This window comes from Schistocerca nitens, chromosome 2 (genome assembly GCF_023898315.1).
Source record: "Schistocerca nitens isolate TAMUIC-IGC-003100 chromosome 2, iqSchNite1.1, whole genome shotgun sequence".
In the NCBI taxonomy this organism is placed as follows: domain Eukaryota; kingdom Metazoa; phylum Arthropoda; class Insecta; order Orthoptera; family Acrididae; genus Schistocerca; species Schistocerca nitens.
In genome coordinates, this window is record NC_064615.1 from 430404021 (window position 1) to 430425727 (window position 21707).

At 42.7% G+C, this 21707-nt stretch overlaps 1 protein-coding gene across 1 annotated transcript in view; it reads left to right on the plus strand.

Moving 5' to 3' along the window:
* The window catches only part of LOC126234431 (collectin-10-like), a 56156-nt gene extending 36691 nt beyond the window's left edge, over positions 1–19465 (plus strand). Inside the window, exons 5-7 of the mRNA XM_049943126.1 lie at positions 2623–2806; positions 12625–12845; positions 19030–19465. Coding sequence (XP_049799083.1) covers positions 2623–2806; positions 12625–12845; positions 19030–19199 — 575 coding nt within the window. The 3' untranslated portion in view covers positions 19200–19465. The remainder of the gene's footprint in view (positions 1–2622; positions 2807–12624; positions 12846–19029) is intronic.
* The last annotated feature ends 2242 nt before the right edge of the window (positions 19466–21707 follow it).

The following is a 21707-nucleotide window of genomic DNA, read 5'->3' on the forward strand; positions in this document are numbered from 1 at the left end:
GGTGAGGTGTTTGAAACCTATACCGAGCCAGTCAGTACCGTGTTCAGGAAATGAGCGTTGTAGTCAGTGTGACAGTTCTGGCTAATGTAGGTGGTCTGTCTTTCTCAGACGGATTGTGTCCTGTATCGCAAAAGTGCCATCTTTCTCAGGTCCTGGTGTCACTACGACGCTGCGGGGGAATAGTGGTAAAATGATCCGCTTTTCTATTGCACGTCGCTGCTCACTGCCTAAAGATTTTGTATTCCTAACTGTATTCGTTATTGAGTTGTGTGATCATGTCATCTGCATAGGTAAGCGAAGTGGCTAACACGCTGGTCGGATAGCGCTCGACACAGATGTTGGAAGAAAGTTTTATCAGAAGTTTCATGACCAACAAGTGGTGGAGAGTTGGTAGCGAAAACTTTCTGCCTACCGAACTGCAGGCAAATGTCGTGGGTTAAATAACAACCCTCTTTCAAAGTTGATACTGATATTTCCGCCGCAAGTGGATAACTCCGTTACTAGACAGCCTCTACAGTATGGCATGTACGAAATTATATTCCGCCTTTCCATTTCACTCTTAAATGATGCATACTGACTGTACGACGCTGTATGTGTTGGAATTTCTTTAGTGATACTTTCGTGGCCATTACTCAGGATGTAATTTGCAGGACGCAAAACGTTTCTCGGCTCCTATTAGAAGCTGGCTCTTGGAATCTGAGACTAAGCCCACTATGCTGCACAAAGCTCTTTTCGTTGTAGGGCGACGGCTTTGCAGTTCGTTGAGCTTAGAGAAGCTCTCGCAGTGACTAAATAAACCCTTGACGAAGCGCGTAACTCTACTTTTAATCATTAAATCGACTTGCTATTGGTCACAAACCGACAAACAACACACATGAAACTGCTGGACAGGAGCCTTGTAAGCTATCTTCTTCGTAAGCGAGTTACGTAGTAGGAATCTTTCAATGCCTGTCTGGCATCTCTCTTCTCTAAGGCTTTATTTACGTAGGCAGTCTTCTAAATTCAACGTTATAGATATTTCAGGGCAGCAGCTTATCCCAGTGACAGCTTATAAATGGCACGTATAAATGGACAATATATATGTCTTTGACTTGTGGAAAAGTAGATAATTTTAGTCTTCGACCAAAACAGGTTTCACAATGACAACGTTTTCACTCTTTCTCAGTAAGTTCTTGATCTCGCTAAATCTTTGCGTGTGTGCATGTGACTCGGCGTAAGACACGCCCCCTCCTACCCTCCGTACCGCCCACCCTTCATTTCCCCGGCACCCCTCCTTTTTCATACAATGCATTCCACCAGCAGTGACACTATGGATGATTGTCACACGCAGGAGTGTCAACGCTCTACTATCTTGGGTAACAGTAGACGGGAAGATTAAAGAACTTTAAAAATCATGGAATGAAGAACACGGTACTGAACGTTACGCAGTAGGAGATTTTGATATCATAGATGTGCCAAAGACGTACACTTTCGAGTAGCCAACATTGATTATTGTTGTGTTTTAATTTTACAGTAAAGCTCTGTTTTTGATCCACAAGCTTCTCATTCCCTGCTCCTCATTAATTTATGCCCACTTTCGTACGCAGATAAGCACAAGCTGCAGAATCTTTTTTGAGACCGCCTGTTGCACTCCCCAACGGTACTCCAGGTGCAGGTTCTCTTCTAGCGGCGCGTTCCCAATAAGAAAGATGTACTGCATTGTCATTTCTAGGAAGTTCGTTTAATAAGTGACGTGGATATATTGCATTTCCGGAAGTCAAGAAAATCAATGGAAACCTGGCTCTGTCTACAGCCGTCTGCATCTCGGGAGATACCGGAGCAATCCAAGTTTCACACGTTCTGCGCTTACGGAATCTTAGCTGTGATGATTGCCAGTCAGCTGTTAAGGTTCGGTATACATAAAAGTGAACAGACACGTGCACAAACAAGCCCCGAAACTCAACAACAGGAAGACTTAAGTTAAATATGACTGTAGTTGCATGTGTCTCTTCCGTGAATATGTTGAGCCATGAGTAAATTATAGTTACAGAATTAAAAGGTGGTCGTGAAAATAAATCGAATTGTTTTATCGTTAAGGTAGTGATTCTTTAAAATGAAATTGGAACTGGGATAACTTATATACGTGAAGGAAGAATAATTATTCTCTAACTATTTTAACTGAAGATCGCTAACAAATTGGACACCGTGTGCTGAAATTCTGTCGGCTGGTACCGTCAAGGAGGTCAGCATTGCACCCAATATATCTGAACCTACTGGTACTTATATTCATTTCGAATTATGATTTTGTACAGATGATCTAAAATGGCAATAAGAAGGACTCATAACAAAAATTTTCCTATTGCAGTCAGATAATGCAATAATAGCCTGTACAGCCGCCCGGGGTGACCGAGCGGTTCTAGGCGCTATAGTCTGGAAACGCGAGACTGCTACGGTGGCAGGTTCGAATCCTGCCTTGGGTATGGGTGTGTGGGATGTCCTTAGGTTAGTTACGTTTAAGCAGTTCTAAGTTCTAGGGGACTGATGACGTCAGAAGTTAAGTCCCATAGTGCTCAGAACCATTAGAACCATTTGAATAGCCTGTACAGTAACGCTGACTCCCGTGCACTTGTTGTAAAACTGCAGGAACTCCTATAAACTCGCTGGGCTACCACCAGTGGTCTCCCGGCCAGCCAGACAACAAAGGACCCTTCGGCGAGCAGTGTGTCACCATCAACGCCGAGGGCCTCTACAACGACAACCGCTGTGACTGGGTGTTCGCCTTCGTTTGCCAGAGGTCGCTCCCTTTTGTGCTGCCTGCTGGGTACAAGTAGGTAGCTCATCTGCATCTCGTCACGTACCCTGTATTGTGCCACGTTTCGCTACAAGAAACATTGTAAAAATCATCTTAATTACGTTTCATCCCATCATTTGCTACCTACAGAGATAATGTACAGTGGGTGGATGTGGAAACACCAAAAACAAATCATATTACCAAGAGCAGTACGGTGTAGGAAATCATTTGGCCTTCAAACAACTTCCAGTGGTGTCAGCTTGGATAAATACAGGAACTGTAAGATTGTCAAAGAAATGTTACAGCACACTTCCTGCGAAACAGTTGCACGTCCAGCTAACGATGATGGAGATGGATGGCGATCACACACGCTTCTATCCAAAGTACACAACAAAATCTGACTCTGTTGGCCGTGGGAGATGCGACATTGCATCTTTGTGTTCACAAAACCAGTCCACCACGATGCGAGCTTTGTGAACAGGGGCCATATCGTCATGAAACACTGGGGAACAAACATTGCACCTCGGGATGGACCTGATCAAATCACAATGCTCACAAAATCCTCGACAGTAATGCTACCTTGAAGAGTGGTCATGGGGCCCATGGAATATTTCGATATGGCTGTCAAAATCATCATCGGACCCCCGCCATGTTTCACTTTTGGGACCTGACCCGGACCAGAAATCAGAAATAGCGTGAAACGAGATTCGTTCAACTAAATGATTTTCTTCCACTGTTCGATAATCCTCGTCTGATGGCTTCGGCACCACGTTCTCCTGCTACTGGCATTTGCATCAGCAATGCTTTGTTTTGGAATTCCAGTTCGCTCTATAATTCTCAGCTTGTGGGTGTCCCTTCGAGTTGCTTTGTTGTTGACAGGATTCACGAATTGCAAAATTCAGTTCTGCAGCGATTTTTGTAGTTATCGTCCTATTTATTCTTCACAGTCCTCTTCAACGACCGACGGTCACGATCACTCAACACACATTTTCGCCCGCGTTGTGACTTGCCGGTTAATGTTTCACCGCTTTCTCTATATGCAGTATCACTCTTCGATACGGTGCTTCCTCTATCTCGGTTATGGAAGCATCTATTGTACGAGCACCAACAAGTTCCCCATGTCGGAATTCACTTATCTCCGCCATAACGCACTCAAAGTTACACAGAACACTGTTCAGAGCATGAATGATACTTGCAACGTATTGACTACATTGCATAGGCCACATTCGTGGCCAAATGTAGCAGTGCAACCTCCTGGATTGGCTAGCCGCAGCATTACATTCGAGCATATACCGCTCGCGGCGTTTGTATATTTTTGTCCAATCGCAGTAGATATTAGTCAGCTCGGTCCTCCTAATGCGTTATGCACATATTCCTGTCGATCAGGCCTTATGCTAGAAGTTTTACTGTGTCCTGTAGTGTGTGGCTCATACGGGGGTCATTCAGTAAGTAATGCGACACATGTTATTCCGAAAGTAGATTGGTTTTGTTCCAATAGATCATATTATATTCTTTTGGCTACAAAACCCCATGTTTCAACGTAACCTCCGTTCAATACGACGGCCTTACACCATCTTACTACTGGTCTTGCTGCATCAATAACCTCTCCACCATCCACGTACTGCTTACTGCAGAGTGCATCCTTAATTGGGCCAACCAGATGGATGGTACGAGATCAGGGCTGTGCGGTGGACGAGGAACCCAGGGGGAGACACCTTTGAGTACCCCAACTCGTGAACGATTGTGTCTGCACTACCAACAGAGACGCCCAGTTGTGCTGCCAGGTGTTTGATTGTGATCCGTCGACCCCCTCGAATGGAAGTGTCGCTCGTTCCAACATTGCAAGAGTCTCAGGTGTGCGGCAGGCCGGCACGCGTGGGATCGCACAGGTTTGGGCGAACCTGTTGAGATGATTACAGACGCCCCGCCTAGCGACTCACAGTGGTTTTGTTCACTGTCAGATCTCCGAGAATATTCTGCAAGAGGCTACGAATATCTGCGACGCTCGGTTTTCCGCCAAAAGAAAGTCAATTACAACTCTCTGCTTGGGACGCATCAGCGCAAGAGACGCCATTTTGAAGGATACGTATAGCACCGCTACCTATCGGAACTTCACGAAACTATAATAGGTGATGTCCCACAACAAAATTCCGCACTTTTTCAACCCAGTTCGGCTGAGAAAGAGATGTGTTCATTACTTATTGAAAGCGCCTCGTACATTGTGTAGTAATCAGCCAGCCACACTCACCAAAAAATGGTTCAAATGGCTCTGAGCACTATGGGACTTAACATCTATGGTTATCAGTCCCCTAGAACTTAGAACTACTTAAACCTAACTAACCTAAGGACATCACACACATCCATGCCCGAGGCAGGATTCGAACCTGCGACCGTAGCAGTCCCACCACACTCATCAGCTACAACTGTGTGTGTGTGTGTGTGTGTGTGTGTGTGTGTGTGTGTGTGTGTGTGTGTGTGTGTGTGTGTGTTAAATCTGCACGAAATACCGATGAAGAACGTATTTTATTTTTATATCAGTTTAATTTTGAAACTTTAAACCTTTTTAATTACACTCGTTTCATCATGTAGCAGCACAGGTGCTAAATACCTCAACGCCTTGCGAGAAAACGATTTATTTTTTCGCCAAAGGCAAAATATCTTCACATAACAACGGTGGGAAAATATGAAAAGAACTAGGTGTGGATGTGAATATGACGCAGGCCTTGCGATATTCAGATTTCATATTCGTGGTGGTAGCAGCGGCTGAATGGTAAGTACAAAGTCAGGCATCACTCTACAGTGGAATACACAACTGTACTAATAGGTTAGGTCTTCGTCGTTTATTCTCGTTTATATATCAGAAGTGATCGCTGAGCACCTCTCTATACCTATGTTGGTCATTGGTCTCCTCTAGATATTGTCCTAAAACAAATTTCGTTCTGCACCAAAAACCTCTGCAAAAAATGAGCGTTATTATACGATTGCGTGGGTGATATATGTGAATGGGTGTTAGTGAGCCTTGCTAAAATATCATGACAATTCATCTGTTAATACTTTCAAAACTTGGCCCCCTGCCTTTTCATTCAGAATATTAATACTAATCATTAATTTTATGCTTATAAAATCACAAAATGTCTTCCACTTGTCAGCTCACGTGGGCTATTGTTAAAACCTTTCTAGTCCCGAATCGTCATATGAACACGTAATTATAGCAGGTGACACTAACATTAATTTTCTGCGCAATAGTCCTTCCACTGGGAAATTTAAGAGGATGCTCTCTTCCTATAATATGACGCTACTTCAGCTGGCACCTACTCATCACACGACTTCCAGTCACACTTTCATAGATATATTCGCAACGAAATCTCCAAACAGAATAATCCGCACCTCTCAAATATCTGCGCCTGGCATGTCTGCCCATGATATCATTTTCATGACGTATTCGCTAGAATGTCCTAGAAAGAAACAAAAACTTTCTACATACCGAGACTTCAAACGCATAAATTTGCCTGAACTCGAAACTGAGGCACAAGAAATAGTTTGGGTGATGACCTCTACTCCCTTCATGGACATAAACGACAAACTCCAAGATTTCACTATCAAAATTACCCAAGTTTATGGCAAATACGCTCCAATAAGGACCAGAAAAGTAAAAAAGGAAACCTGCACCTTGGCTGACTGATGAACTAAAACAGGTCATGAATCTCAGAGACGCTGCACATCGAGCATACAAGATACACCCTACACCTGAAAATCACACTGTATACAAGCAGAAGCGAAACAGTCAAGCGGTGAGAAACGCTAAGCTCAGGCATGCCCGTACATTAGCTGACAATAGATGTACACCAGCTATTCTGTGGAAAAATCTGCGTAGTCTCGGTTTAGGCAAAATAAAAGTTGCAGATAATCCCATGGTCCCAGCTGAAGAACTAAACCGATTCTTCACATTACCCGCAACCACAATTGAACCGAAAAAAAAAAAAAAAAAAAAAAAAAAAAAAAAAGTCATTGATTACTTCATGGGGATGAACGACTGTAGCAAAGAAAAATTCTATCTACGGCACGTCACTTGCAGAAAGCCATAATGCGGATTAGATCAGCATCTACTGGACATGATGGCATCACTATCCAGATGGTAAAACTTATTATTGATCAACTACTGCCATCTATAACAGACATTTTCAACGATTCATTAATCACAAGTGTTTTCCCTGAGGCCTGGAAACTGGGACAAATTAAGCCTCTGCCTAAAAAGGACATCGCCACAACCCTCTGACTACCGCCCCATCTGCCTTCTTCCTGCACTATCAAAAGCCTTAGAATATATAGTCCATGACCAGCTCACCAACTTTGTAACTACTAACAACCTACTAGACGAATACCAATCAGGTTTCCGTAAACATCGAAGCACAACATCCGCACTGATAAAAGCGACAGATGACCTGAAACTTGCCATGGACAGACAAGAAGCGACTACCATTTGCTTCTTAGATTCCAGCAAAGCATTTGATACTGTCGACTTCGACATCTTACTAGCCAAACTTAGCGGTCTAAATTTCTCACCAAGTGCAGTGCAATGGTTTCGCTCATACATGACGTCTCGTCAGCAACGCGTCCTCTCCGGGAATATAAAATCACAATGGCGGCAGGTAGTGTCAGGCGTTCCCCGAGGCTCAGTACTAGGTCCCATACTCTTCTCTCTATATGTCAATGATGTGTCATCGGTTTTGACTTATTGCAAATATCATATGTATGCTGATGACCTTCAGTTGTATCTAAGTGCGAAACCAAGAAATCTGAAGAAAGCTATTGAAAATTTCAATACTGATCTCGATGCACTATCAAAATGGGCACAGGACATAGGACTAAAACTAAACCCATCTAAAACCCAAGCGGTACTAGTTGGTCACTCTAAGCTCATTAGCCCAAAACATCGTGAATCCGTACCATCTCTTATCCTAAATGGAACAAATATTAACTTCTCTCCCTCAGTAAAGAGTTTGGGAGTAATAATAGATGAAAATCTAAATTGGACAGAGCACGTAACTGCTGTGTGCAAAGAAGCATCAGCATCCCTTCATGTCCTACAAAAATATAAAAAACTCTTCCCTTTCGATCTGAAAAAGAACTTAGTACAAACGCTTATAATCCCAATCATTGACTACAGCGATATTATCCTACAAGGCCTCTCTCAGGAAAACTCGCGACGTCTGGAACTGGTCATGAATGCCTGCGTCCGATATATCTGTGACGTTCGACTTTTTGATCACATTCCACCAGCATATGCAAAATTGTCCTGGCTGCGTGCAGACAAACGCAGAGATTTCCATACACTCTGTCTCATTTACTGCGTTGTAAATGTACACTGTCCCTCATATCTCTCCCCGTCCTTAACGCTTATGTCGGAACAACATGACAGAAACACACGTTCCCATCATAATAAAATCCTCTCTGTTCCACTGCATCGCTCAGTCACCTTCTCCAAGTCCTTTACAGTAGCGGGAACCCGACTCTGGAATAGCCTCCCTCGTTACGTTAGAAAACTTAAAAACATGTCCGGCTTCAAAAAACAGTTAATGACGTATCTACTTAAGCAACAGTAATGCCTTCCTCTGTACATGAATGCAGTTCACCTCATTACTTCCCTCTTTCCCCCTCCTTAAATCTCCCTTCCCCAAAACTCGCTTTAGTAGTAAACACCTACTTTACACACCAAGATATTAATGTACATCTGCACAAATCTTCGTTCTATTGCCAATTTTTCTCATGTTTATCATTATTATTTTATTTTTTTTACTGTTACTATTATTGCTTTTATCATAATTTGTATGTATAGCACCTATTGTAAAAATACTGCCAGTACTTATTAGGTCTTAGTCATTACTCTTTATTCATATTGTGACTAGAGTAATCAAATTTTCTTATTTAAACTATGGTCATGATGTAACTCTGATGTGTAAAATGCTGCATGTGTGAAACACTGGTCTGATGTAAGAGAGGGCCTGATGGCCCTAATCTGACCAGGTTAAATAAATAAATAAATAAAACCAACAGTGGGTGAACAATCTTAGGACTGATTTGAGGCGACCCGTCTCGACTTCATCTACTACGCCAACCTATTCTTCTCAGAGTAGCACTTGCAGCTAACGTCGGATATCCTCAAATGTCTGTTTTCCCCTATTGTTTCTACCCTCTTCAGCTACCACTAACAATATCCAATTAATTCCGCAGTGTCCTGTTATACTGCCCCACATTCTTGTGAGTGCTCCCCATCTAATTATTCCTCGCCGGCTCTGCGGAGAAATTCGTCATTCCTTATCACTCGATCTCGTTCTCAACATCCATCTATAGCACCGCATCTCTAACGCCTTCGTTCTCTTCTTTTCAGGATTTCCCATAATCCATGATTCACTACTGTGGTCCAAACTCCTGTTCTCAGAGATTTCACCTCAAATTAAGACCGTATTTGGTGGACTACCTTTGAATACCTTTGGCTAGCTTTGCTAGTATCCTTTTTATGTCCTCCTTGCTTCTTCTGCAGTGTTACATTTCTTCTAAGGTAGCAGAATTCCTTCACTCAGCTACTCCTTAATTGCCAGTTTTGATGTTAAGTTGTCGATAAACTTGTTTCCACTGCTCCTCATTACTTTCGTCTTTATTCGGTTTACCCACAGTACATAAGCACTGTAATTTAGTTCAGTTTCGCTGAGGATAACAATGTCATCAGCGAATCTTATCACTGACATCCTTCCACCTTAAACTGTAATGCCATTCTTGAACCTTTTCGTTTTTTGCTTCATTTCTTTTTCGCTGTGTAGATTAAATAGGAGGGCGAAGAACTCCTGTTGTTGAATTCTTTTTGATCTGATCACATCGTTCTTGCCCTTCCGTTCTTATTGTTACCTGTTATTTACTTTCGTAAGAATTGAGAACCTTTTGCACCATATTACATTGTCGACTACATTTTCTAGGACAACAAAACCTGTAAAAGTTTTCTGATTTTCCTAAGGTCTTACTTACATTGTCTAGATCAACTGCAGAACTACCTCTTTTGTGGCCTTACCTTTCTAAAACCATCTGATCCTCATCTAACACAGCCTCAATTTTCTTTCTTTTCTTGTCAGCGTCTTTGACGTATGAGCTGTTACGGCCATTTCATAATATGTTACCCATTCATCTGCCATTACTGTCTTCATCATTACATGAATGATAATTTCCTGAAACCCTGGTAGTGTATCTCCACTGTCACAATCTACAAACGAACTTGAATGGCCGTTTGGTTGTCACTTCCGGTAATGACTTTAAAAATTCCGAAGGAATGTTTTCTGTACGTTCTGACTTATTTTAGCTCCCATTTCCCCTTCTGTCGTGTTAACAGATATGCCTTGAGTGTACTATGTCATCCTAGCCAACCTATCCTCAATATTTAACTTTTGTTGTTGAAATGTTTGCTTTAAATTTCATAGAATATTAATTCTTCTCTATCTGAATCTGTCTTTCCAACTACTATTTCTATTTCCGGTTCTTCTTACTTGTCCTGAAAACATTTCTCTTAAGACTCACTGCAGTTTCAATTAATTTCATTCCTAATTCACATATATTTGGATACCCCTGCCTTTCCTGGAGCTCCCATCGATCAACCGAAGTATTTCTTCTGTTAAAATAGGTATCTTCACAGTTACTTTCCTTGCTCCTGTATTTGTCCGTACGACATCCGTGATTGCCCTTTTGAGAAATGTCCGATTCTATCAAATTGGGCATCTTGCTGTAGAATTGATTACAGTAGTATCTACAGAGAACTTCAAACGCACTTCATCATTCCTCAGTATATCAGTATTCCACTTCTGCCCACACAGATTCTTCCAGACAATCTCTTATACTTCAGTCTATTCTAGATCATCACAAAATTGCGATCTGATTTCATATCTGTTCCTACCTACGCCTTACAGTGCGCAATATAATTTGGTAATACCTGTCCCACCAGTATGTAATACAACTAGAAATCTTCTTGTGTCGCCTACCGTTTCCAAGTAAACCTTCTCCTCTTTTGATATCTGAACAGTGTATTCGCTATTACTGGCTAAAATTTAGTGGAGAACTCTTTCTCCTCTTTCATTCCTAAAACCGAGACCATTTTTCCCAGTAACTCTTTTTACACACACACACACACACACACACACACACACACACACACACACTCCCCCTGCCACAGCGTTCAAAATCCTTACGATTATTAGATTATCTCCCTTCATGCAGTACATTAGCCGTTCAGTACCCTTATATACTTCATCGATTTTTCCTTTTTCTGCTTGTGACGTCGGCGCATGTAGCTGAGCTATAGTTGTGGGCGTAGGTTTGCCTTCCATTCTGAAGAAAACAATTCTACCACTGACTTGTTCAACGTAACTCATTCTCTGACCAACCTTCCCGTGCGTAACATATCCTAACCCTCTACATGCCCACCATTTTCCGCTGCTGTCGGTATACCGAAATATGATTGGTTCGGCATTTTTAGAGCTCTATTCATTTTAGTAATTTACTCACTGATTTTGCAAAAGCAAGTCAGAATCGTCTCCTTCTGTATTTGAACACGGCTGACACCACCCGCGCGCGCCAGTTTACGTCGCGCACATGTTAATCAGTTGTGACACAGAGCTGAAAAAGTTGCTTTTTGATTCTATTGTGTGCAGTGTTTATTTGCGTCTGTAACTTAAACTTATGTACAAACAACAAAGGTGGTGGGTATTGAAGAAGAACTTGATAAAGAAGTTTATACGAAGAGACGCGTGAACTATGAAAGCTTTGGAACAATTACAAAGTCAGGCTTCTACGTCCACAAACTCGTTTCCGTGGAAAACGTATTTATAAGGGGAAGAAACGCTTCACACAATAAAAATATCAGAAAGGTAATGGCGGCTCCACACAGCAATGCCAACATGGAAGAGTCCCCATTCACATTAATCACTTATTGTGTGACGCTAGAAACAAATTGAATGTCGATATGGTAAAAGCAGTATTATAGATTCGTTGTAATTTGAAGTTCACAGTAGACAACGAGTTTTACCAAGAATGAAGGTAAAAATACTCGTTAAAAGCTGTAACAAACGTAATTTCTACTGTGTAGTAACTGTTTTATTGTGTTCTCCCTCAGCCCTCAGCTCAGCAAATCTTTTCGTCAGGCGATGTTCGGCAATTTTGTCAATTTAATTTGTCAACCCTACTGGTGCAACATGTACTTGGGTGCCAACAACGATCGGTGTCCATCTTGTCCTCCTGCGTGCACCTCCTTCTATGACGATCAGTGTCAATTTCTGCTCCAGAGGAGCACGATCAGTGTCAATTTCTCCTCCAGAGGAGCACATAGAGTGAATGGAGCAGGAAACTTTGTTTCTTTCCTTAGACAACCTTATTCCTATTATTCTGTAAATTATATGTACCGCTGTTAGTTCAAAGGGCTTCGAATATTTCTTAATGCAGGAAGTATGGCATGCTCAGAAGCGAACGCATTTTCAGTTACATTTTCTAAATTTCTGCCTTTAGTCCACCAATTGCAGCAGCTGAAGGTCGTTTGCTTTTTTAGCAAAAAGTAGTCTAACGGCCGAGTAGACGATTATTTGCGGAATTTTGTCGCCTTAGTTCCGGTTAAGAATTTAATTCAAAGGCAGGGCGATTTCTTGATGAATGCAAGTCTGCAGAGTAAGACAAGGTCAACGTTCGTAGAATACAAGTGGATGCATTGTATGTTACCTTCGGTCAACTTCATTCAATTTTCCGTACTGATGAGGAAGAAACGCAGTTCATTGCAGTATAGGTAGGTAAGAACATCGGATAATACCACTGATCTTTCTGCACAGGTACGTACCGCAGCTGGGCTTCTACAAGCATTACATCGCTGCAGACACGTATGAGGGAGCAAAGAAGCGCTGTCTGGACGATGGGGGTCATCTGGCTGTACTGGACACACAAGAAGAAGCGGAAGAGATGATAAAATACTACGACATCAACAAAGACGTCACGGAATCGTATGTTGGCTTGAATGATATCGAAGAGGAAGGTGTCTTCATTAGTGAAACAGGTGAGGCATACTTGCAGCTTTACAGCGTTACTGTCTGCTAGTTGTATATTTAGGGCATTTTTGGATCGAAGTGATTGTAAGTTACATTTACAGACATTTCTTACATTTACATACAATCCTCTCCGAAATCAGATACAAAAGTTCTCGATTATTCGCGTGCACATTATTCAATTTGAGGATTATGTGCTCGATACTGGAATGTACACTACTGGCCATTAAAATTGCATAGATCCTGCGAAATCACTCCGTTCCCCACTCCCCTGAGACCCTGCACCCCATACTTGCCTCTCTCCTTCCCACATCCCTCCCTACCTGGCCCTCTCCCGCGCGCCCCCCGCCCACCTCCCCCATCTCTTCCCCTCCCTCCCTTCTTCAGGTCTCCCTCATCTCCTAGCGCCTGGCAAATCCTCTGTATTGCTCTTCATCAGTGTGCCACATCAGTGTTGTTTAGTGCTGTTTCTAGTGTGCGTCAAGAGGTGTGCTTTTAATTGTGTCCTGCCTTGAGGTTGCCGTCAGTGTTACGTTATGTGCTATGCCATCCGTCGCTACCTTTATGCTCCAGTCATACTGTGCCTTGTGTTCTTTTACCCGTCGCAGTGTGTGGCTTTTTGTGTGTGCTACTTTTAAACAGTTTTTTTTTATCTCCATTTTACAGTCACCCCGTTTTTTGTCTATTGTCTTTCATCATGTTCCCCTTTTTTATATCTATGTTCACCTTATTCTCTCCTTTGCTGTTTTTAAATGTCTTCTATTGTTTTGTTCTATGTCTTTCGGCTGAAGAGCAGCGCCTATGCTGCTGCCAGCCCGCCCCGATGGGGAATTGAAATACAATAAAGAAAAAAAAAAAGAGAAATCAGTACCCAGAACAACCACCCCTGGTCGTAGTAAGAGACCTTGATATGCCTGGGCATTGAGTCAAACAGAGCTTGGATGGCGTGTACAGGTACAGCTGCCCATGCAGCTTCAACACGATACCGCAGCTCATCAAGAGTAGTGACTGGTATATTGTGACGAGCCAGTTGCTCGGCCACCATTGATCAGACGTTTTCAAATGGTGAGAGATCTGGAGAATGTGCTGGCCAGGGCAGCAGTCGAACATTTTGTGTATCCAGAAAGGCCCGTACAGGACCTGCAACATGCGGTCATGCATTATCCTGCTGAAATGTAGGGTTTAGCAAGGACAGAATGAAGGGTAGAGCCACGGGTCGTAACCACATCTGAAACGTAACGTCCACTGTTCAAAGTGCCGTCAATGCGAACAAGAGGTGACCGAGATGTGTAACCAATGGTACCCCATACCACCACACCGGGTGATACGCCAGTATGGCGATGAGGAATACACGCTTCCAATGTGCGTTCACCGCGATGTCGCCAAACACGGATGCGACCATCATGATGCTGTAAACCGAACCTGGATTCATCCGAAAAAATGACGTTTTACCATTCGTGCACCCAGGTTCGTCGCTGAGTACACCATCGCAGGCGCTCCTATCTGTGATGCAGTGTCAAGGGTAACCGTACCCATGGTCTCCGAGCTGATAGTCCGTGCTGCTGCAAACGTCGTCGAACTGTTCGTGTAGATGGTTGTCTTGCAAACGTCCCCATCTGTTGACTCAGGGATCGAGACGTGGCTGCACGATCCGTTACAGCCATGCGGATAAGATGCTTGTCATCTCGACTGCTAGTGATACGGTGATACGAGGCCGCTGGGATTCAGCACAGCGTTCCGTATTACCCTCCTGAACCCACCGATTCCATATTCCGCTAACAGTCATTGGCTCTTGACCAACGCGAGCAGCAATGTCGCGATACGATAAACCGCAATCGCGATAGACTACAATCCGACCTTTATCAAAGTCGGAAACGTGATGGTACGCATTTCTCCTCCTTACACGAGGCATCACAACAATGTTTCACCAGGCAACGCCGGTCAACGCTGTTTGTATATGAGAAATCGGTCGGAAACTGTGAAAAGCTTAGTGGTGCACAAATTAAGAAATGAACTTTCAACGACAAAAAAGGAAATGCCATTCAGGCTAAAAGATGTAAGCGTTAATATACGAATTTGAACCTCCTGGTCGACGCTTGCTGTCAAAGTGATTTTTACCACCATTGAATGAAAGCCTGTATGGCGCTAAAACGTGTGACTGCAGTGGTGGTAGAAGTAGGAGCGGAACGACATTGTCGTTGGTACCCCTTTGAAGAGGATTGTGATGCCCACATGGTGCTTTCAACAAGGAATAGAGCTGCCGTGGTCTGAGTTGTATCGTTTTCGTTCTAAGATGAAAATGTCTACTGCGCTTTTGTCGTACGTTACCCCTTCCTATACAAAACGCAAAATAACCTATAAGCGTTCACAACGTCCTGAACGATGGCTTCATACTTCTGTATCGACCGAATTCGAGTCTAGCTCTTGCCAACACTATCGATCTAACAATACAGTGCCTATGTGTACTGTAGCCGTTAGGAAGTGACTGACGTGCTGTGCCAGGACAAATCAGTAAGTACATAGTGTAATGCTAGTGCTGCGTTGATTACTTTAAAATGCGATACTCGTGGTGTGTTACATTTAAGTAAATCCGTTACTAGAACTTTTTATATTGTTTATTTTGAAATCTCAGTAGGAAACCTTTTCTACGATATGACTATTTTCGGTCAAAAGTGATCATTTTCATGATTTTGTAGTTGTGTAAGCAACTTGTTGTGTCTATATAGGAACTACATAGCAGAGGTATGTCATACCGTAAAATAATGGGCAAAGGAGACAGAAAAATAAACGACTTTTCATGTCAAGACAGCTGCTGAATTCTCTGTCGAAAAATATGTAAGCAGTAGTAGGTGAAATCAATTATGGATTACATTTTTTGAAATATTCCGTCCAAACAGGCCTTGGAAGGCCCATCGATATCGACCGACCGCTGTATCATCTTCGGCCATTAGGCGTCACTGGATGCGGTTATGATGGGTCATGTGGTCAGCACAACTATTATCCCGGCAGCCGTCAGTTTCCCTTACCAGACCGAGCGAGGTGGCGCAGTGGTTAGCACACTGGACTCGCATTCGGGATGACGATGGTTCAATCCCGCGTCCGGCCATCCTGATTTAGGTTTTCCGTGATTTCCCTAAATCGCTCCAGGCTAATACCGGGATGGTTCCTCTGAAAGAGCACGGCCGACTTCCTTCCCCGTGCTTCCCTGATCCGAGGAGACCGATGACCTCGCAGTTTGGTCTCTTCCCACAAACAACCCAACCCAACCCTTACCAGAACCGCTGCTTCTCAATCATGTAGCTCCTCAACTCTCTTCACAAGGCTGAGCTCATTCCAGTTGCCAACAGCGTTCGGCAGAGGCGGACGGTCAACCATCTGACGGTTAGTCAAGCCCAAAAGCGCTTAATTTCGATGACCGCTCTTGCCACTGAGGCAAGGACATTGGCACAGTTTTTGTAATACGGTATATTAATGTTGGAAGGCATCAGAAAATGTACGGAAATTGAAAGCATCTTATATCAAGAATATACAAGGCAGTTATCAAAAAGTCTGATCTAAAGCGCTGACGTCTGTGATTATGGCCGTGTGCAACATAGCATGTTAACTTCTTCATTAACTTCAGTATTATTTACAGTTTCAATACACATATTATGTTCAGTCTGTTGCCACCTGTCAATCATGTATCTAAATGTGGTTATGGTTTATTTACGATTCCAAAGTTCTCGAAGTACGCCTGTAAGTATGACGGAACTACAAATTTCTCCACCTCTCGACTCTCAGAAACGTGTTGTGAAACATGAATTCGCGCCCACTTCCCCTTACAGCGTTTCCAGGTTGAGGTTTCGAAATTCCTCCATACGAAACAAAAACGTCCCCAAAATTATAACATTTCACCAACTTTTCCTTACAACTACCTATTCCTTTAAACTATTATCAGTGTATCACTGTTAGTGTTCGCAACTTGAAGAAGTGGAATTGTGTGTTGAGGGACATAAAGTAATCGTACACATAAAATATTACGTAAACAAAAATCTTTTAATTTGTAAATAAAAACACATAATCTGAACAGAAAAATAAAAACACATGCTCTAGGGCCAGTACACTTTCTTTCTTCATGCTGTTGTCATTGTTATTTTGATTTAACAATAGAACACGACATAATATTTCAATTCGCAACTCGACAGCTCCATCCACTATGCTACCATAAACACATAAAGTGCGGGCCTGTATATTTTACTTACACCACCTGAAGGCTCTTAGTCATCAATCTATCATTACATTTATTTAGAACAAAACATACCAGAACCGACTCGTTTTAGAGATATCCCTAATATTTTTTTTGCCTTCATTGTGTTTCGATTCCCCCCGAAGGGGGCGGGCTGGCAGCAGCTTAGTACGCCGCTCTTCAGCCTACAGAATTTGTTTAAAAAATGAAGATAATAAATAATAAAAGCAGGCGATAAAATCGGTGACTGAAATGGTAAAATGACGGAAAATTGTGGAACTTAAAATATAACACAAATGGTCGGTGATGCTAATAAAATACACAGGAAGCAGACAGGTAAAATAATAGACAGACAATTGAAAAACACGGAGACAGTCTGGTTTCTGTTCGCAAGAGATATAAAAATCACACCCAGCGACAGCATGATTTCTGTTTACAATTCTTTGGAAAGACGCACAACACTGAACACTCACTCGAACACTGCACGAAACAGTTGGCACAAACATGACACACCACAGCTGAGGGCAAACTGGGGGAAACTGGACAGATGATGGGAAAGAAATGGGGGAAGGAGAGGAAAAGCGAAGTGGGGGGAGGGGGGAAGGAGCCGACAGAGGACGAGGACTCATAAGAGGGGGGGGGGCTGGGCAGACGCGAGAGGGAGTGGGGAAAGGCAGAGGAGGGGAATGAAAAGGAGTCGATGTGGGGGGGGGGGGTGAGAAGGGAGACAGTGAGAGGGTAGGCGGGGAAAAAGCAGGATGGAAAAGGGGGGGGAGAGGGAGCCTGGGGAAAGGACAGAGGAAAGGAGGGGGAGATGAGGATCAGAGTTGACAGGACGGAGATATCTTTAATATTTGAAACAGCGTACATACCGGGTGATCAAAAAGTCAGTATAAATTTGAAAACTTAATAAACCACGGAATAATGTAGAAAGAGAGGTAAAAATTGACACACATGCTTGGAATGACATGGGGTTTTATTAGAACCACCCGATATTGCTAGACGCGTGAAAGATCTCTTGCGCGCGTCGTTTGGTGATGATCGTGTGCTCAGCCGCCACTTTCGTCATGCTTGGCCTCCCAGGTCCCCAGACCTCAGTCCGTGCGATTATTGGCTTTGGGATTACCTGAAGTCGCAAGTGTACCGTGATCGACCATCTCTAGGGATGCTGAAAGACTATATCCGACGCCAATGCCTCACCATAACTCCGGACATGCTTTACAGTGCTGTTCACAACATTATTCCTCGACTACAGCTAAAGTTGAGGAATGATGGTGGACATTTTGAGCATTTCATGTAGAGAACATCATCTTTGCTTTATCTTACTTTGTTATGCTAATTATTGCTATTCTGATCAGACGACGCGCCATCTGTCTGACATTTTTTGAACTTTTGTATTTTTTTGGTTCTAATAAAACCCCATGTCATTCCAAGCATGTGTGTCACTTTGTACCTCTCTATGTACATTATTCCGTGATTTATTCAGTTTCAAATTTATAGTCAATTTTTGATCACCCAGTACATAGGACACACGTTTTAGTATGAAACAGATCGAACTCGAGGTTCAACTATAACGACGAAATCTTATATGGCGTCTCTCAGAACTCGATACGACTACGAATGTCGATATACATCCTGAAAGGTCGAAGCTGGTCATGTGCACTTTTACTTGATGTCGCAGAAAGATATCAGCACGGTGAGTCTAACGTCTCGCACAAAAGCCAAATGTTTCCACTCAATAGAGAGTGACATCTGGTGAATATCTATGGAACTAAGTACGTGCTGTCTGAACGAAAATAGCACGGATGGCAGCAGTAGTAAGATTAGGCAGACGAAGGACTTCCTCAGGTTCCCCAGCACCAAAACTTCCTCAAGGTTTCCCTTTCCTCATAAGTTCCCCCAGGAAATTATTTTTCCTCAAAATTGCGTTTGAAAACCAATTCTGAAGTGACTGTCCCCTTGTGTTACAGGCAAGCTGTTGACATGGCTGTCGTTCGCCAACTGGTATCCGGGAGAGCCGAACAACGGGGGGCCCGCCGGCGAGGACTGCGTCACGCTGTACGTGGCCGGCACCTACAACGACGTCGACTGCCGCCTCAGGTACCCCTTCTTCTGCGAGATACCGCTGCCCAGCAGCTAGCGGACGCCCTCCGCAGCCGTCGCTTGTACGTCTGCACGAAATGGGACAGGACAGCGTTCCGGTGCTTCTCCTCACTGGAACGATAGGCACTATTCCTTCACCACATTACTGGTTTTTTTCCGAATTGATTAATGGCTTTTGGGGATCTCCACTGCAATCAGCCTCAGAAATATAAACAGCAACAACTTTCCGTTACATCCGTTTCAACTGAAATTATGTCAGTGATCTAAGGAAATTAACATGTTTACTATATTACAAAGTAAAAAAAATTAAAAAGTTAAAAATCGCTTTCCTTATTTTTAATTGCCCCCTGTTATAAAATCTTATAGCAACTTAAACTCCTTTACGTATTCTGCTGCCAAAAGAGTTTTAATATTTATACCATTGCCAGAGGATATCGGACGCTGCATTAGTTCCGTAATTTCTTGATATCATCTGTAGTGGTCGAAGAAGCTGTAGTTAACATCTTCCCCAACGCCGCTTTCGCATAAAGAAGGTGTGATTGTGCTGAGGCGGTGGAGATATTGACCGAATCTCCCTTGATTAAGTTGTACCCTTGCCACTATAAAGGTTCTGCTTTATCTGCAATTCTGCTACCGAGGGCGTCATGGGAGATTGGACACCACTGCGGCGTAGCGTCTTCCTGTAATTTCGCAGAAACGATGCGTGTTTCCGTTTGATCGGTCCTTGATTCTAGTACTTATGGTATTTAGGAGATGGTTAGCATTTCACTGTACCAGTGTACACAGCTTCCTGCACTGTCACTTCTTGATTTCTCTCCATTCTGCTACGCGCCTTCACTGACAAAATGTCTGTTTTGAAAAGGTCCTGAACGTCTTCCATAATGCGGTACACCAGAAAACTTTTGGTGTAGCTAACATTGTAGCATTTTAAAAGCAGCAATCTGAGCGTCAGTCTGCTAAAATAATGACCGATTGTCCTTGAACTTCTTTTGCGTACCTCGCTGTTAGGCTTTGTAGTTAGTATGGACACTACTTCTGGAAGCTTCATTCTGATCCCTCTATCACTGTTGCATCTACGAATGCACTTAATACACAATCTTCCTGTTTAGTCCTATCAGTGTAAATCTGTCTTGAAGGTGGCCCTGCTCCTAAATTATTAGGTAAAATTTTCTCATTCAATGTATCCTTCATATAAAATGGGTCTTACTGTTCATCTTCATGAAAGTGTTAGCGCAGGGTCTGATGATGCAGCTCAAGTTGGGGGGACTGGCGGCGTATTCACACACAATTTAACTATCGAGATAAAAATCTGCTAAGTGCAGTAGACTCTGTAATGAACTTTCTATTTTTTTGTCAATAAAATATCGTGTAAGAAGTGGAAACGTTTAGCCAGAAAATTGGCGATGATCTATTTCCTGAGTATTTCTAATGGCTTTTCTTTGCGCCTACCAGTAGAGCATGTCAATTTGAAAGCGAAAACACCATGTCTGATGGCTCTGTACTGGAACTTGTCTTACTTCTCTACGCTATATTGTGTCGTTCGCCCGTAGCAAATGCATCCGTAGTTCGTATAAGATCTCTTATTACAGGGCGTTATTTGCTGTTGTTAATTCTCGGGTCTGTTCAGTAACGGACGCCTGTCACATACCGAAGCATATTGGTGAGAACTTCGTACTGTTCATTTACTCCCTTAAAGCGATGTTACCATATTTAGTTATAATCGACGTAAAGCTGTAATTCCTTTACCACGCTTTAGACCGGGAGTATAGTCTAATGTTCCTTATTTCTTGAAGCCTGTGTCTCGTATATATTATTGTACATAAGTACGCGATATCTTCAGTTATGAAGTGCGACAGATACATCAAACATAGTAACTTATGGAGGAGGATGATGTCACAGTAAGCAATTATACATTACATATTTTACTGCAGGATGTATGTCATGAAGAACCGAGAATCTCTGATGATTATAAAATACACATAGGTCAGCTCACACTATCACGCGTAGTATGGAAATGGCAGATTTCCACTGGAAGTGGATTCCTAGTGAAAGAAAAGAATCATTCTCATAAAAAATTTCTTCGACTTTTCAGAAGCCCATAAGTACGTGTATTCCACTCAGTCGGTCTATTGCGCTAAATATATTTTCGAGCAGCTGATACACACCTATGCGCATTTCATTAATACGAAAATTTACAAATTAAATATTTTTGTTAGTGATATAATCATTGTTTCCGCCCCTGTCGCTGGTAGCGCCACGATGATCAAAGTAGTTCCATTACTTGCCTATCAGCTCACAGAAAATGCACTACTCCGCAAGGAACTGTATGACATTGTTGATGAACGACAATTTTGAAATGTGGCTGCTGCTTACGTCTGTCTCATTTCATAGCTCCATCGGTGTTAGTCACACATTCTGAATGACATGACCGTGAAATGAAACGATTAAACAGCTAAGTGTAAACAACTAAATGTACAAAACTTTTAGTGTAGTAAATAACTGGAGACATGGAGGGAAAACGTAATGTAATGAAGTTATTATTTAT